The sequence below is a fragment of the Alnus glutinosa genome, chromosome 4 (genome assembly GCF_958979055.1).
Source record: "Alnus glutinosa chromosome 4, dhAlnGlut1.1, whole genome shotgun sequence".
NCBI classification, from domain to species: domain Eukaryota; kingdom Viridiplantae; phylum Streptophyta; class Magnoliopsida; order Fagales; family Betulaceae; genus Alnus; species Alnus glutinosa.
Window position 1 is genome coordinate 31,461,344 of NC_084889.1, and position 18,213 is coordinate 31,479,556.

Genomic DNA, 18,213 nt, shown 5'->3' on the forward strand with positions numbered 1-18,213 from the left:
ACCCAACTATTATTAATAAGATATATGAAGTAGTTTGTATTTAGGGTTAAATACCCTATTGGTACCTGAGTTTTAGGCTTTTTTTAAATTTGGTACCTAAGTTTTCATTTGTTTTATAGGTAGTACCAGAGTTAGGAGTAAAAACCTGTTTGGTACCTCTGTTATATTTTCCGTCCAAATATTAACGGTCTGCCTGATGTTGAGACGTGGCACTCTATATATATATATATATATATATATAAAAAAAACTTTAAAAATTAATTAATTTTTTTAAAAAGAAAAAGAAAAAATGAGGGGCGGCTCCTAAGCCGGTTTGGGGTGGCCAAACCACCCCATGGCAAAAAAAAAAAAAATAAATAATAAAATTGGGTTTTGGCCATTGGGGGTGGTTTGGCCACCCTAAGGGCCAAAACCCATCAAAACAAATTTAGAAGATTTGCCCATGGGATGGCCAAACCACCCCCATGGGCCACAGAGGTGGTTCGGCCACCCCTAGGAATTGGCCACGTGGGCAATTTAGTATTATATTTTGCGTAATTTCTGTCTATTTATAGTCTATTTAAGTTTGTGATTTTAAAAAGTGCAATCTAAAAAATAGCAATTTGAAAAAGTGTTTTTTAAAATCCAATTAAGCATTTGGCAAAACTACAATTTGACTTTTAAAATCGCAAGTTATTCTTTAAAATTGTATTTTTAAAAAAATACTATTTGCTTAAAATTTGTAGAGGCAATTTTCTATATTTTTAAATCCTAATTTTTTTAAAAACGTTATTTTCAAATAATTATTTTTTTTACAATTTAACTTAAAATCACAATTTTTGGTTACGAATAAATACAGAAAGTGATGCAAGAATGCTTTCATCTTATAGCATAGTCGTTCGACACCTGTCCATTGCTATAAACTTTTGTTTTCTTTCAAATTGCTATGATCTTTTCAAAGTAAAAAGTGCCGCATGCACAACAGTCGAATTATAAATAAGACCAGCAAATATTTAGTTGAATAAAAAAAAAAACAAATAATTAGTTTATTTTGGAAGGGCCACATGCATAGCCTCCCCTCTGACTACTCACTCTACATGTGCATGCTTCGTGTCCTTCGCTTTCTCTCTCTCTCTCTCTCTCCATTTCACTTTCTTTTTTCATTTTGTCGAGAACCAAACACTCGAATTTTCTCTTTCATTTTTCTCGGTGCTGCAAAATAATGTCATAAATCTGTCTCTTTCTCTCATATAGACATTCCGAATTTCGTTTTTCTTTATTTTCTGTGATCATTTTTCTCTGTACGCTAGGGAGATCAATTTTCTCTCGGTGGCGTTGCTATTTGGTGATTATTGTGCGAGTAGAAGACAATGTGGAAGCTGAAAATCGCGGAGGGAGGGAGTCCATGGCTACGGACGGTGAACAATCATGTCGGACGACAAGTTTGGGAATTCGATCCCAAGCTCGGGTCGCCTGAAGTGCTAGCCGAGATCGAAAGAGCTCGCGAAAGCTTCTCCGTGAGTCGTTTCGAGAAAAAGCATAGCGCAGATCTACTTATGCGGATTCAGGTAAATTTTTATGTATACGTACATACATACATATAGATATGTACATGTGCATGCATTAGTGTCATTGAGTTTGATTTTGTTTGGTAAGTGTTAAATCTCTGAGTGTTCTGTAATGAATTCCTTTTGAGTGTAAATTTTGCATTTAACTCTTTTTCTTTTTAATGATTTGAAGTGATTTAGTAATTTCGCTGTAAGATTACTACTTTTTTTTTTTTGGCTAAATATTCAATTATGGAGTTTTCCTTGTTTATACTTAACAGAGATTGTATGAAGATTTTCTTCGCAATCAAGAAGTGAATTGACCGACTTCTGTTCGTGTCCTGTGGTTTGAATGTGTGACTTCCGGGTTTATACCGGCTTCAAGGTTGAATGACAATATGATGGGAATTGCGGGAGAGAGAGAGGCCGAGAGAGTTGGTGGTTGGTTAACTACTATGCTTTTATTTTTAGCATGATAGAGACTTTTTTTGTTGTTGGATATGTTTGAATGATTAGGCCATCAAAATCATGTGGCAAGAACTCAATTGATTTCAGATGGAATTAATTGCGTAGTCTTGGTTAGATGAGTTCATTTAAATTTGAATTTGTTTTTAAAGTTGTTCATAGTGATCAAGTCAATCTATGTGCGGCATTGTAGAGTCAACAGTAGCAAGAAGTAGTAGTGTAATACTATTATGATAGCGTTTTCTTAATTGTGATTTTTGTGACTGTTCTAGTTGTTCCCAGCATTATTGCTAAAACATTGTGCGTTCTGTTGACTTCAGATCTCCATTTCTAACTTCTCTTTTCATTTTTATTTATTTATTTTTTGAAATGATCCTGAAGAATCCTTTCATCCCAAGAATTATTTTAGTCCTTTTTTTTTCTTTCTTTCACTTCATAATCCGGAATTCTAGGCACTATTTGTTAATTTGTTTTGGGGATTGTTTTTTTTCTTTTTCTTTTTTGTTTAAAATGCGTTCTGATGTGACATGAAAGGAGAGAGTAATGCTATATACCATATTACTATCCTATTATGCTAACTTGTCATTGACAATCCACCATTGGATTTTTATTTTATTTTTTTTTCTTATATCAAGGGTTGATCTAAGGGAGATATTTTGTAACATGTATGAGTTCATTGAGTTGGAAAAAGATGGACATATTATGTTGGGGAGTGGGAAAGAAACACCTAAAAAATGACGTGTGATGATACCAAATTTCGCTAGGGTCGAACTGGGATCACCTGCAAAATGAGAAAAGTGGTGCCGGTCTTGGGCCAGCAGGGAGCTTCTGACAGTCAAGTTAGTATTTTCTCCAAGAGATAAAATGAAGAAAATTAATTTTTGATAGAGAAGACGTACTTGAGTGATGGTGCGAGTCCTATATAATCCTAGAATAATCGTCATTCTAGGATTATTCTCGGTCAATTATGAAGTAAAATAAATTAGACATTCAGTAGGCATCTTATATGTTGTAATTTTCTCATTCATAATCCGCATGGTTTGCCTTCCAGGTGTAAACTTCTTGGTCAAGTTGTAAAGCAGCTCACCTTTGGAGAGTTATATTGGGGAATATATTGGGCTCAGACAGCTAGGAACTTTTTGAATTGGTTGCTTTTTTAGCTTTGCTCAATGCAATTGAGGAAAATCAATATGAAATTAGGATTATCAGATATGACCTTTGTTCCCACTGATTTTTTTTGTAAGTAATAATTCATAAAAGTTTATATGTGGTTCCTTAATTAAAACAGTAAAAAAGGGCATATATCCAGTGCTTTCCAGTGAATATCTGGCTCTTTGAAATTCTTTAAGATTTCTTTCTGATGAGTAAATGTCTTAGAAGAGATCCTTCTATGGCTCTACTATGGCCTATGGTCTTTGGACCAAATGGCATCTCCTTTTCCATAAGCAAGGGTTTGAGGTTGAGACATAGGCTCAAATACTGTACTGGTGCACCATTATCTTTGCCTTGAAAAAGAGCTCCACTGCAGCAGGAATAATGATTGAGATTGTTTGTTCTCCAGTTATTGCATGAGAGTCATATTAAGTTTTTCAATGTTTAAATTTCATGATTGAGTTTAACCATCGGCCTTCCCTTTCTGAAATGTAGTTTGCCAAGGAGAACCCACGTGGTGCAGTTCTACCCCAAGTCAAAGTAAATGAAACAGAAGATGTTACAGAGGAGATGGTGACTAGGACGTTAAGAAGGGCTATAAGTTTCCATTCAACTCTCCAGGCCCATGATGGACATTGGACGGGGGACTATGGAGGTCCAATGTTTCTTATGCCTGGCTTGGTAAGTGCTAATCTTGCCACTGGCACCTGGTTTGTTGGGGAAGTGATTCTGACAATCTCGTAAATTACATGGCCAGTGCATCGTATTTGATTACAATTGAATTTTCCTTGACGAAATGTGTGAGGGATGTCAAAGTAGATGTCTTCTTTTTATAATTTGCTACAAGAGAAATAATCATGTTAGTCTGACATATTTTCTGTTCATATAATGGATCAGGTAATCACTCTGTCTATCATTGGAGCGCTAAATACAGTTTTATCTGAAGAACATAAAAAGGAAATGCGCCGTTACCTCTACAATCATCAGGTAAGGATCATTTTGCTACAATGTTACGAGTACAGCTTATCATGCCTTTTTCCTATATTACACATTGTCCATTTCTTAGTTATTTTCAGCAGTTTTTTGGAGTCTTGTAGTTTGGTCAAACACTTTCTTAATGTAGAGATATGTACTTGCAGAACAAAGATGGTGGGTGGGGATTACACATTGAGGGCCCAAGTACCATGTTTGGTACTGTCTTAAGCTATGTTACATTAAGGTTGCTTGGTGAAGGAGCTAATGATGGGCAAGGAGCGATTGAGAGAGGGCGTAACTGGATTCTGGACCATGGTGGTGCCACTGCAATTACATCGTGGGGAAAGATGTGGCTTTCAGTTGAGAACTTTTTCCTTTATCTTGTTAGTTTAAACAGTGAACTGAATGTTTGCTGGTGCTCTATGGCATTTATTTAACTTCTGTTATACTGCTTGCTGGTAATAGGTACTTGGAGTATTTGAATGGTCTGGCAATAATCCCCTTCCCCCTGAGATATGGCTTCTTCCTTACATGCTCCCTGTTCATCCAGGTATATGCCCATGTATTATACTTTGCAAAACAAACACAAATATCACTTTATTGATCAATGAGAATAAGTGGGTTTTATACCACTCTCCAAATCACAGTTGATTACTCAAGTTTTACTTCTGAAAGTTCTGTTTATTGAGGTTATGAACGTTAGTTCTGAATACGTATTTATTTGACATAGCCTTGATTTTCAGGGTTATAGTTGAAAATTTGATTTGGGGTCGATTAAGTTTAATGGTTGAAAAGTAAATTTCTTGATTATATTCTAATGATATGAGATATCACTAGAATGATGATGACAACCAATGTTTGGTAATGATTAAAATCATGAGACTTTGTCAAATGAATTGGGTTTCTTTTTGGGGAATGAAAATTATGGTTTTTAGCTGAACAAGGTGATAGGTCTCAGTCTTTTGTGAAATATTAAATTCCGTGACTTATATAAATTGATTGCTTCTTTTTTTATCTGCATTCTGTTTTAGCATCTTCCTCATGATATTCCATTCGTTTTCTGATAAGCAAATAATAATAATAATAATAAAAATAAATAAATAAATAAAAAATCCTTCTCTGAATGGCCTTGTGTGTGTGTGTGTGTTTTTTTTCAAGGAGTCATGCATAAGTTTCTATTTGTTAAACATTTTCAAAGTGAACTTGGTTTCTGAGGGCCGTATGTAAAGTGTCTAAATCTTGCACCATAATTATGTCAAAGGGAGGCAATTAATTTTCTTTTCACTTTGCAGGAAGAATGTGGTGTCACTGTCGGATGGTCTATTTGCCAATGTCTTACTTGTATGGGAAGAGATTTGTTGGTCCAATCACGCCAACAGTTTTGTCTTTGAGGAAGGAGCTGTATACTATCCCCTATCATGAAATAGATTGGAATCAGGCACGCAACCTATGTGCAAAGGTCGGTCAAACAAATATTTTGGTCTTGTCAAACCTAAACTTCTCGTCTAAAGATACTTTTTTAATCCCTTTACATGACTTTGTATTCTGCTCTTCAACTTTCTTGAGAAAACCAAGAGAAACTTAGAGATTGGTGTGTGAAGATAAGGATGTTGAGAATGGATAGATTGTTGGAGAAAATTAAAGAGAAAGAAGTAGAGGCGGGTGCAGTGGAGAACCCAAAGTTGCTTAGATACAGCTACGATATAATAGAGGCTTGCTAACATCATATACTAAAGACACAAGAAACATGCATAGAAATGGAGTTGTTACAACTCCTGTTGAAATTACTTTAGTATCTTGTATGTTAATGTTAGTGCAAACTTTTTTTATTTCTAAAGCTATGTTAATTAATCAGTTTTTTTTTTTTTAGTAAGTAATCAAAATATCATTAAAAGCGAAAAGCGCTACTCAGGTAAACAAGGAATATACAGGAGAAACAACTAGCAAGAAGGAATTATTCGGTAATATTTTCTTCTGGAATACTTTTTTATAGTAAATAGAAGGAGATCTGTATGCCGTAGTGCCTATTTACGACATCTGGAATCACACTGCACCGCGAACTGTTGGAGACTGATTGATGTCACTTGGGTTAGGATCAGCACTGTCAGTGCAGTCGAGTTGTTGGGTCCCTTTTTTTTTATGAGTAAGGGAAATTTCATTAAAAGCGCAAAAAGCGATCAAGTACATAGGGAGTTTACAAGAACGACAATTAAGAAGAAGAGGAAAACAATACAAGAAAATCATAATAATTAATCACTATAGGAGCAAGGAACGCAGCCGTCCAAGAATACAAAGAATGAAAGAAAAAAGAAATGAGCTCCTCAATGGTTCTTTCTTTGTCCTTAAACTATCTATCGTTGCACTCCCTCCACAAGCACCATAAGAGGCTATCAGACAGTATCATGTCCTATCCTTTAGCCCCTCTGACCCCATTGTAATTCTCTCATAATGCTTGAATTTCTGACTCTGGGTGCCATAGTGATTCTATCCTTAAATCAAAGCTAATAGAATAGAAAACCTGAATTTCGATGAATCAATAACATGTTTGGATCTATTCATTGTTACCTATTGAATTTGTTTTTTGTTCTTAAAGTTGAAGGTGGAGCAAAATGTTAGGAGTAACTTGACATGTTTTATATCAATCCTTTTCACATTTTAGCTTAGTTCCTAATTTTAATGCGGTGCAAATGCTGTGTTGATACTATAGTCCTGAACATGCCATTTGTAAAAACGCCACTGATATGAGCTATTTTTAAACATCAGAAACCCATTAATCATTTAATATCCATTTTTCGTGGCCATTTTTTTATACCATGAGAAAATAGTACATTAAAGTTGAGGTTCTGTATCCTGTGTATAATTGGAACGAATTTCAGATGCCACCATGAGCGCAACTATAAGGTTTTTAGATATCCCAAAGACCAGGCAAATAAGTTCCAATGGAGAGACAGGCATGCTTTGGTTTAAATAAAATGCAGGGTAATATAAAAAAGAAAAGAAAAGCATATTCTGTAGTTAATTTTGCTGGTGTTTAACAGCTACCAAGATATAATTTGATTTAGATAGTGCTATATTGACAAAAGGATGTATTGATTTCTTTTTCAGGAAGATCTGTACTACCCACATCCGCTGGTGCAGGATATACTTTGGACATCTCTTCATAAGCTCGTTGAACCAGTTTTAATGCATTGGCCTGGAAAAAGACTCAGAGAGAAGGCTCTTCACACCGCGATGGAACATATACACTATGAAGATGAAAATACTCGTTATATTTGCATAGGACCTGTAAACAAGGTATTTCGTCTGCATAGTACTCTTTTTTATGTAGAACTTTCTATCTGTTAAACAGGAGAATAAGTTTATTGCTGTAAATCCTGGCAGTTGTCTAGCAACTATGAAGAAACAATGATTATTGAGAATTATACAGATCCCGTTGGTTCATAATCAAATCATTTAAATTCTTTTAGCGCCTTCTCTGTGCTCAGTTACTCTTTGATCCTATTCTGGATGACTTTACTCTGTTTTCTGATTTTCTATTTTGTTTTCTTGTTTCCCAATAATTGTGGCATTATTTGTCAGTACTCTCTATACATTAGTCTCCTTTCTCCTCTCTCTTATTTCAATTTGAGAGACATAGTTTGAGGTTACTCTGATTTACAGGTGTTAAATATGCTCTGTTGTTGGGTCGAAGATCCAAATTCTGAGGCTTTTAAGTTGCATCTTCCAAGAATATATGATTATTTGTGGATTGCTGAAGATGGAATGAAGATGCAGGTCCATACTGTCCCTTTATGGAACCAACTTGCATGTTGAATTGCTGTGAAGTTACACTTTCAATGAATAGCCACATTAATGTTGACTGTGATCATATGCTAAATTTACTTTATGGTCCATACACAATGACATCGTTGCAGGGTTATAATGGAAGTCAATTATGGGATACTGTGTTTGCTGTTCAAGCTATTATTTCAACCAACCTTTTTGAAGAGTATGGTCCTACTCTCGAAAAAGCACATATGTACATAAAAAAATCGCAGGTGATTTCTTTTTCTTTATTTATTGGAATTTATATGTTGAGGGATTCTTAGTACTGTGAGTAATTCAACTCCTTTACATTTTTCTTTGTTGCTTGGTTTTTCTTCGTTCTGAAGGTTCGAGAAGATTGCCCAGGTGATCTTGATTATTGGTATCGCCACATTTCAAAAGGTGCTTGGCCTTTCTCAACCGCCGATCACGGATGGCCCATATCAGACTGCACAGCAGAAGGATTGAAAGTAATAGTTTATTAAACTCAAACTATTCTGTACGCTTATTCTGTGGTTTTATAACTTCTGTTTCTTTTTATATTTCAGGCTGCTCTTTTATTATCTAAAATTCCGCTAGATGTTGTTGGTGAACCATTAGTTGAAGAGCGATTATATGATGCTGTAAATGTCACTCTCTCATTACAGGTAGTTTGTGTCCTAATAATCTAATTCAATATTATCCTGGTTTACCAGCCAATGCATTTCCAATCATTTCTAATCAATTTATTGAGTATTCACTTCTTTGAGAGTGGTTATATGTGGCTTCCATGTTTATGTGAACATACCTATGGGTTTCCTAATTTTGTTTTCTGTTTATACTTAGACATGGAAACTTTGCAAATTGTATAATAAATTAAACTTTGTTAATATTTTTCATGCCACTTGTTGATTCCGTCTGTGACAGTGTCAATCATTGTGTTATAGATCATTTATTATAGTCTTTTTCTGTAATGCAGAATGCGGATGGTGGCTTTGCAACATATGAGCTCACAAGATCCTATCCCTGGTTGGAGGTAGCCTCCTTTGATATTTCTTTCCAGTATAGTTTTCACCTTCGTTATTTTGTAATACTGTATTTTACCTAGTTGTAGGGTATGTGCCCAATAATGAGTTCTGCCTTTAATAGGGTATGCTTATTATAATCAACAAGTTACAGGCCTTCATTCTGTTCTTTTTATATGTCTAGAATTTGTGGTTTTGATGATTTTGACATGCTGTGGGGATGTTTTCTTTTTATTTATATTTACTTTTTTTGGGTGGTTGGATATCATCTCTACCACTTACATTAGAACATGCTTGACTAGGATCCTTGTTTTCTACCATCTTCTGGCTTTTTCAAAGCCATGATAGTGGTAAACTAAATTTCATTTGCATGAAAAAACATGTCATATTTTATATTTATATGTTGTAAATTTCCTCACAACTAGGTAATTGAGGAAATGTCTTATTTTATATTTATCAAACAAAGAAAAAGAATGAAAAAACACACTAGTTAATGTTTTTCTGAATTTGTTCCCCCATTCGAGTTCAAGCCTCAAGCTTTCAAGCGCATGTGCATGGTTTCTAGTCTTTAGAGCTGCAACTCCATGGTGGTAACAATAAAGATCATACTACATGACCATACCCAGTGGACTATTGTTGTTAATCGTGTATTTTTTGCTTGCACTGTTGATTAGCTTCATGGAAGAGTTCTAGTTTACTTTATCTGGTATCGTATACTCCCTCCCTGAATTTAAATGTCTTGCTTTCTTTTTAAAGCGTCTCAAAAGATGTCTACTTTCTAAAAGTGAAAGTTCTTACTTCAATTTCTTATTTTACCCATATCTTTTTTTTAAAAGCAAAAAAAAATTCTTGTTAAGAGTCTTGCCACTCCTAATATAAAGGATATTATAGAATGTTCACTATATTGGGGTGTTTTTTTGGGAGGGTTTGGGTGTTTGATTGGGGGTATTTACTGTATTTTGGGGGTTATTTACTGTTTTTTTGGGTGTGTGATGGGGTTCTACTGTATTTTGGGTTTCAAGTTAGTTGGGGTGTTTTTTTGGGAGGGGTTGGGTGTTTGATTGGGGGTATTTTCTGTTTTTTTTGGGTGTGTGATGGGGTTCTACTGTATTTTGGGTTTCTAGTTAGTTGGGGTGTTTTTTTGGGAGGGTTTGGGTGTTTGATTGGGGGTATTTACTGTTTTTTGGGGGTTAGTTTCTGTTTTTTGGGGTGTGTGATGGGGTCCTACTGTATTTTGGGTTATTTGTAGTTTTTGGGAGTTGGGTTTTGATGGGGTTTGGTTGTATTTTGGGTTTCTTGTGGGTTTTCTTAGGTTCTCTTCGGTGGGCTAGCTGAGTTGTTCCTTATATATTTCCTATGTACTTAGGGGCGCCTTACGCTTTTTTATAAAATTTTCTTACTTATCAAAAAAAAAATTTTACCTTTATATTAATAATCATCACATTTCAAATCAAGACAATTAAATAGGGACAGAGGGAGAAATCCTTTGTGTCTCAAGGATTCGGTGAATTATCTCCGTTTTTTGTGGGTGCAGAACTATATGCTTACTCATATTGTATTGGTTTCTAGTTTTGTCAGCCCTCAAGTCTTCTCCTTGGGTTGAGTTGTTAGGTCTTAGGGTGAGGGCAAGGTGCCGTGGATCTCACACTTCCTTTTATATTGTTTTGAGAAAACAAGGTGCCATAATTTGGGATGAAGTTGTCTAACCGACTGCTGGTGAGAGAAGAGTTTTCTTGTCTTTTGAACTAAGTATCTCTATTCGGACTTTTGTCCTTGGGATGGTGGCTTCTTCTCCCCCCCCCCCCCCCCCCCCCCATCCTTTGTCTAGATTGTGCATGTAATTTATTTTTCTTTTTTCCTAAAAGAAAATTTGTGCCTATCCCCTTTTCTTTATCTCCTATCAGGGGCCCTGCCGCGGGCACGGGGAGAGCATCATTCGTTAAACTATCTTCTCTATCTTGTTAGTTTGTCAAATTTTCCCTCTATGCCCTTTCTTTTTTCCCAGTCATTTTTTTTAACTGTTTTATATTGAGTTTATGACTATTTTGTTAGGAGATAACAGACTAAATCATTTACCAATAGAATGTACCTTTTTGCCTAAAATTAAATACTTTTATTAGTCCAAAAATGGGGATTAACTTCTTGTTTTTCCTTCTGTTTTTTTGTTCTTTTGGTGAGTGAGATGAAGTATTTCTAGTAATTCACCACCTTCCTGAAAGATTTTGGTAAATTGATATGTTTTTCCTTCTGTCTAAAATTGATATGTTAAATTGCACCCTACAAAAGTCTTAAGTTTTCCTTTGTGTAGGATACATTGCAATGAAATATGTGTTCTATCATTACTAAGGTTTAGATCATGGAAACGTAATCCGACTCCTTTGTTTCTTTTGTCTTGTCAGTTGATCAACCCTGCAGAAACCTTTGGGGACATTGTTATTGATTATCCGTAAGATATCAGCGCCTTGACTTAAATTAGTTGCTATATCCTCTTGTTAAGCTAAATTTATTGTTTGTTAATGACTTTAATGGCTTTGTAGTTATGTGGAATGTACGTCAGCAGCAATTCAAGCTCTGACATTGTTTAAGAAATCATTTCCCAAGCATCGGCAAGAAGAAGTAGACTGCTGTATCAAAAGAGCTGCTATGTTCATTGAAAAGATACAAGTATCAGATGGTTCCTGGTTTGTTTCCGCATCTATTTGTCCATAAGCTTTATCTTGCTCAATTCTTTGATGGTTTATTAGACTTTGAGATATGCGTTCAAGGCATGCAAGCTTTTCAAGTGTGACTACTGATTTGCTTCTTTTATTTACTTAGTGGGTACATACTATTAATATAAAGTGCTGAGCAGGTATGGTTCTTGGGGTGTTTGCTTCACCTATGGTACATGGTTTGGGGTAAAAGGGTTGGTGGTTGCTGGAAAGAACTTCAATAATTGCTCAAGTATCCGCAAAGCTTGTGATTTTCTGCTGTCTAAGCAGCTTCCGTCAGGTGGCTGGGGAGAGAGTTATCTTTCATGTCAAAACAAGGTTAAGCTTATCGATTTTACAGCAAATGTGCTTTTCTTGTTGAAGGCATGCATGACATTTAATATTTTGGTCTTTAATTATTTCAACTTGTGATTCTATAAGTTACTATAAAGGTTTCTCTAGGTGTATTTGTAATTTTTGCTCTTAAACATATCGAAGTTTAAGTGATTCATTTTATTATGCTATAAAGCTGGCATAGCTCTTAGTAACCACTAGTCCCAAAAAAGTTAAGCTATGAGGAACTGGGCGAATAATCCATATTAAGCTCACCTAAACTTTAACTATAGCTCATATTGGTTTCCTTCTATGTTTCCTTTGAAATAGTTATGAAACATTGTATAGGGTAGTGTAACGACCCAAGGAAAGTGTTAGCCACATATGTGCTATCATTTCAAAAAGACTAGTCAATTTGAAAATTTCAAATCACTTATAAAGCTCAGTTTTACCTAATAAGTAGGTAATGTGAGACTTAGCAACCATGAGTGTCTTTGTAACCACTCACTCTATGTGGGTTACTTATCTTCTCAATATGGGACTGTGATGTTACAATCTCTCCCCTTTAAACTCCTGACGTCGTCGTTAGGACCATGTCATGCTGTGCTCTAGTACCATATGGCATTACTAGGTGACTCTAATACTATTTATAACAACTCAGAGAAAGCGCTAACCACATATGCGCTATCATTCCAAAAGGACTAGTCAATTTGGAATTTTTGTAGAATCACTTATGAAGACCAGTTTCACCTAGTAAGTAAGCAATGTGGGACTTAGCACCTCTGAGTGTCTTTATAAACAACTCATTCTATGATGACTACTTATCTTCTCAATGTGAAACTAGGGTGTTACAGGTAATAAGTACAAAAAATGAAGTGCAAAGGCAAGAGAATAGGTTAGCAAGAATGAACCAATTGAAAACCCAATGGGAGACAATACTTAATAGTGAGGGGAATGTCCTTAATCTCCAATGGGAGACAATACTTAGGTTTGGTCCTTAAGGAGATCACATACGTTCAACAAAATATGGTCCTTATATGGTCGTATGTTGATCAGGTTATGTTTATTTGGAAAGTAAGTTTTTTAGAGTATTTAAGTTGGCCTTCCATGTCTAAAACGAAATCCACAAGTTCTCATATTTCAATAATATTCTCTTTGAGATGTTTCTTATTCTTAAGAAAATTCAGCAAGAAACTTCTTGTTAGACTTTGCCCTGATACGGAATGTAGAGTCACTAACTTTGTGACTGTTAACACACATATAGTAGAGGTAAATTGTTTTGAAATCAATACAACCAATATGGAGGAGACACAAACACAAAATTGAACTTTTCATATAACAGGAGAAACCCTGACACCCTTCTGATGTATGTTACTTTGGTGCATTTTTCAATTTGTTGAATTTATGGACTTTAACTTGATGGAAATGGTATTCTGGATAAGTTGAATCGGCTTATAAAACCACTATTATTGGGCGAGAAGACTAATTTTAATGCTCGATGCTCATATTTCTATTAGAAATGTTATTTCTCCATCTCCACCCTTTTTTTTTTCCTTTAAACCAACCATTGAATATGTAGGATCCACATGTGGATCCTATAGATCCAATGATTGATTTGAAGAAAAGATGGATGGAAGATAGACAGGAGATGGAGAAGTAGCAGGTCTCTATTTCTATATATATAGTTCATCTCCATCATTATGTTAAAGTGTTTCTCTTTGCAGGTGTATTCAAATGTAGAGGGTAACAGGTCTCATGTTGTAAATACTGGATGGGCTATGTTGGCGCTTATAGATGCTGGACAGGTATTTATCAAATATTATTTCATTACCTTTTCTATATTGACGTGGGATTATATCGCTTGTGATTTTGACTGCCATTCTTGATTTAATTTATCGAATCGTTCAGCCCATTTGACTTCTTTTTTACTTTTGATCAGAGGCATGCTCAGAATAGTATTAAAATTTGGAAATTTCCCTTCCCTTACATGAGTTGTTAAAGCATATGAATTAGTTCATAGAATCTCTGCTTCATGTATTTATATTTAAGGAAATCTTCTAGTGTCGATAAGGATTTGTGTGGATTTGGCTCTCCAGAGTTTCCAATTGGAACTCCATGTGTTCTTCAGCAATCTCTGGTCATGGATCAGATTTGAAAGATCACTCTTGTGCCACATCAACTCTGCATGTAAGGTGGTCCCCCTTAAAAAAAAATGAATGTAAAAAGAACAAGTCACTTTTTGAATGATTTGGCACGATCTCATTTGTCGGCCATAAATCCAGTGACTGTGATTAGCCAACTCAAGTTCGAATTCCCTTGTGAGAACTCCGGAGGAGGCTGATTTGATATCTGCCTGTCGATAAACACATTGCGACAAGTTTTATTTTCTTGCACATGCAATTTTATTATTCTTGTACTTTTGTTGGATCAGGCCGAGAGAGATCCAACGCCACTGCACCGTGCAGCTAGGGTTTTGATAAATTCTCAAATGGAGAGTGGAGATTTTCCTCAAGAGGTAATTCTACAGTATATTCTTCCTTATAGCAAGTTTGTATTAGTGTCTCTCGATTTCCTCTTCTTTTTTTACTGTTTTTCAATATCAATAGTATTATTGTATTTCACTATTTTCAATTAACGGTGTCATTAGTAGTAAAGAGTAGTGCTAAGTTTCTATTGAATAATTTTTTTATATTTTGTTATCACAGGAAATCATGGGGGTCTTCAATAGGAACTGTATGATTACCTACGCTGCTTACAGGAACATTTTTCCTATTTGGGCATTGGGAGAGTACCGCTGTCGGGTATTGCAGGCTCCCTAATAAGCCAACAATGTCGTTATTCTCAATACCATTTTCCAAATGTTTTTTCTAATCTCTAGTTATTTTTAGGCGTTTCCTCCCTGATAGCTTCCTCTACTTCCTTTGGACATTACAAGCGTTTTAGAAATCGCCGGAATAAAAAACGATTCCAAAAATTAAAAATTAAAAAAAGACCAAGAAAGTAGAACTTTTAACGATTCACTAGCCCATGCATCACATGGTATGGTTTCTGTTGTGCTGGGTAAGTGATATACTTGGGTTCTGACCCGAGCCGAGCTTTGCTGACATTTGATTGCGTTTGAAATTACGATTTCGTAGATAGAAAGTGCGATTTTAAATCAAATCGCATAAAATAAATCGTTTAGGAATTACGATCTGAAAAAGCAACTGCTATGGTTTTAAAAATTATTTTTTGAAAACGCATAATTTTAAAGGCCAACTGGCAAAATTAAAGGCCAAATTGTAATTTTGTCACACTTAATTGCATTTTTAAAAATTATTTTTCAAACCAATCACACTTTTTGAAATTGTAAACTTAAATGGATCCTAGCCTCAAACGGACTTGATCCAAGATTATATTAAAAGTTTGCTACTTTATACGGTCCTTATTCCCATCAATTGTTGTAGAATTTTCAGTGTTGCCCGTGCCTTAATAAAACATTATTTTTTATTTTCCCATCTGATTTTAATATTATAATGCTCCGTTTGTTTCGATGTAAAATGGTTTCTATCGTAAAATAGTTTCAAGGAAATTATTTTTTAGAAAAATGTTTTCATTTTTCGGTGTTTGGTACGTACGGAAAATCACAAATATTTTTTTTATATTTTCATTCAATCATGTTAACTTATAAAAAGCAATTTTTATTCATAACATATAAATATTAATGTAAAATAATATAAAAATCACCGGTGACGAGATTTCGCCACTAACAGGTAGGATTTCGGCCATTTTCACCGGATTCCGGCTACTGTTGCCGGATTCCGGGATAAAGATCGGAATTCGGACAGTTTCGTCGAAATCTGGGTTGGCCTGATTCCGGCGAAGGTGGCCGGAATCTGGCTATTTCTGTCGAAATTCGACCAAAATTGCCGGAAGCTGATCGTTCGGGCCAGAATCTGGCCGTTCTGACAAGATCCCGGCTAGATGGCCAGAATCTGACCATTCTGGTTGCAGGAATTTGGACTGACTAGATTCCGACAATAGTGACCGGACGTTATCGGATTCCAGCACTAGCCAGATTTCGATAGTGGTCGATTACTTGAACGTGAATGTCAACTATGTCGTTTAAAAGATAGTCGAATACGTCTACTATCTAAGGAAAATAATTTACGCTTTTAAAAAGCGTAAATCATTTTTCAAAATTTACTAAGCATTTTTTGTCAAACGGAAGTCATTTTCCAACTGATTATTATTTTCGCCCCCACCAAACACCAGAAAATGTCGAAATCATTTTCTATAAACTATTTTATGTCGAAACAAACGGAGCAATAACTAATTGTCATTGTCTTGAAAACCACTGAAGAAGTAACATATGGATCTTTCCCTTCTAAAAAATAAGGCAAAAAACAAATAAAGATTAAGAGCATTCCTAACAACTTCTTATAGTCTCTTTCATTTTCTACGTATAGGAAAAATGTCAAGAAAATCACAAAAAACTACCCACAACAGATAGGTTCGCTAAGCATTATGAATGCTACAATTATACCCAATGTGTGGTGAACCAAAAGAGCTTCCCTATCTATTATTTTAATACAAAATATTTTTATTTATTTTCTCATATATTTTCACTTTTTTCTAAAAAACAAACAACTTCAAAACATTTTAACTTTTTTTACTTTTTATATCATATCTGTTATAACAAATTCCGGTTTGGTGACGTATTGATCTTTGAGAACCCTTAACTTGCAAAAAAGGAAGCTGCATTGGGGGAGCCCGACGATCCCACTCCAATGCATAAGTTAGTATTTTCTCAAGTGTGTATGTCTTTTTAATCACAGATAATCAATCCCGCATATCTGCGCATTAATAAGGTATTTATAGGCGAGTAGTAAGAGTAATACTCTTTTCATTGGGCCACATGTCGAGCTTTGAGCACTTGTTGAGATTCCGAATCGTTGAGTTCGTACCACAATAATCGGGATGCCATTATTTTATCGAGTCTGGATGAGTTCGACTCGGTAGTTGGCCATCATCAGCTTTTGGGCCTAGGTGTTGACTGGCCCAATTGATCCAATCCATACGCTAATTGTTGTTGGGCTCGGAGGATATTAGACTCGACCCATTCCAGCAGGTCAGAATATTTTCCCAACAACATCAATAATTTTTTATTACTATTCAAATTAAAAAAATCCTATACAATACAAATTTGTTTCACCTTTTTTATACAAATTTTTTATATTTTATATCACATCAATTACTTATTACTATTACTAAAAAAAAACAACTCAACAATATTTACCAAACACATCTTAAAGTAATCATTTTTTTTTTCCTAAAAAATGATTTTGTCAAAAATATTTTACGACGAAAACCATTTGACGTCGAAATAAACGAAACATGACTTTGTAACTTTCTTTTTTGATCTAAGCAAGAACAACCTAGAAAATTAAAAAACAAACAGGAAGCAAAACGATACCTGGTAAGCTAGACATTACCCTCAAAATCTTCTTTTTGTTTTACATGATTTTGATCCATTATTGAAATTGAATGATAGCGATTTGCTAGATGCCTATAATAAATGTATCTATGCGTACTTGAAGACAATGGGAGAATAAATGATCAAATTCATTTTACGGTTATGATTCAAAGTTGATTTATCTAATAGTTTATAGGGGAAAGTACACTTTACCCTCTCCTGATGTATCCACTTATTAGTAATTTGACGCCCAATGTTTAAAAATTAGTAGATGACCCCCCGATATAACCAACTTTGGCACTTAAAACCTTCCGTTCACTTGGTCGGTCAAAAATGACGGGAAATAGGTCACGTGCAGCTCACATGACCACTTAAAGGCGAGCTTTCCAAAATTATCCCTGTTCAAAACGGTGAGTTTCACCCCACAGTAACTTTCAACGCATATACCTTCTCTGATATACTTAGAACCGTGCGTCGTCGTTCACCAAGTCATCGTTACAGACCTCCAAAACAAGCGCAGCTCAAAGGTCTCTTGCATTCTGGAAGGGAAGCGGAGACTTGGTCAGAGCTTTAACACTTGTCTGGCGCCAGCGACGTTGCCGAGCATCTCCTCCATGTATATGTACTTGTACCAGAGCTGGTTCATTCTCGGCAGGAGCGACACTGCACGGTCCCAGACATTGCGCGCGTGGTTGATGAACTTGTTCTTCATCTCTACCTCGATATTGCGCTTCTAAGACTACGTAGACGATTTTTACGGTGGGGAGGCCTCGGTTATTCTTTGGAATAGTTCGACGAACTTCTTGGGT

At 35.4% G+C, this 18,213-nt stretch overlaps 1 protein-coding gene across 1 annotated transcript; it reads left to right on the forward strand.

The window, feature by feature from the left end:
• Positions 1 to 1,097: 1,097 nt before the first annotated feature.
• Positions 1,098 to 14,849, forward strand: LOC133865890 (cycloartenol synthase 2). Its single transcript, XM_062302403.1, has 18 exons — positions 1,098 to 1,547; positions 3,639 to 3,824; positions 4,041 to 4,130; positions 4,283 to 4,477; positions 4,584 to 4,668; positions 5,411 to 5,577; positions 7,224 to 7,412; positions 7,779 to 7,892; positions 8,033 to 8,155; positions 8,270 to 8,392; positions 8,471 to 8,569; positions 8,881 to 8,937; positions 11,326 to 11,372; positions 11,464 to 11,607; positions 11,778 to 11,955; positions 13,674 to 13,754; positions 14,381 to 14,464; positions 14,655 to 14,849. The coding sequence occupies exons 1-18, from the start codon at positions 1,350 to 1,352 to the stop codon at positions 14,766 to 14,768; spliced, it is 2,274 nt and encodes a 757-aa protein (XP_062158387.1). The 5' UTR covers positions 1,098 to 1,349; the 3' UTR covers positions 14,769 to 14,849.
• The last annotated feature ends 3,364 nt before the right edge of the window (positions 14,850 to 18,213 follow it).

What these genes read in the sequence shown, in the direction of transcription:
- LOC133865890 (XM_062302403.1), top strand. Translation starts at nt 1,350, where the DNA reads ATGTGGAAGCTGAAAATCGCGGAGGGAGGGAGTCCATGGCTACGGACG. An exon ending in GGGGAAAGATGTGGCTTTCA is followed by an intron (nt 4,478 to 4,583) that starts GTTGAGAACTTT and finishes TGCTGGTAATAG; the next exon opens with GTACTTGGAGTATTTGAATG. An exon ending in ATGTCACTCTCTCATTACAG is followed by an intron (nt 8,570 to 8,880) that starts GTAGTTTGTGTC and finishes TCTGTAATGCAG; the next exon opens with AATGCGGATGGTGGCTTTGC.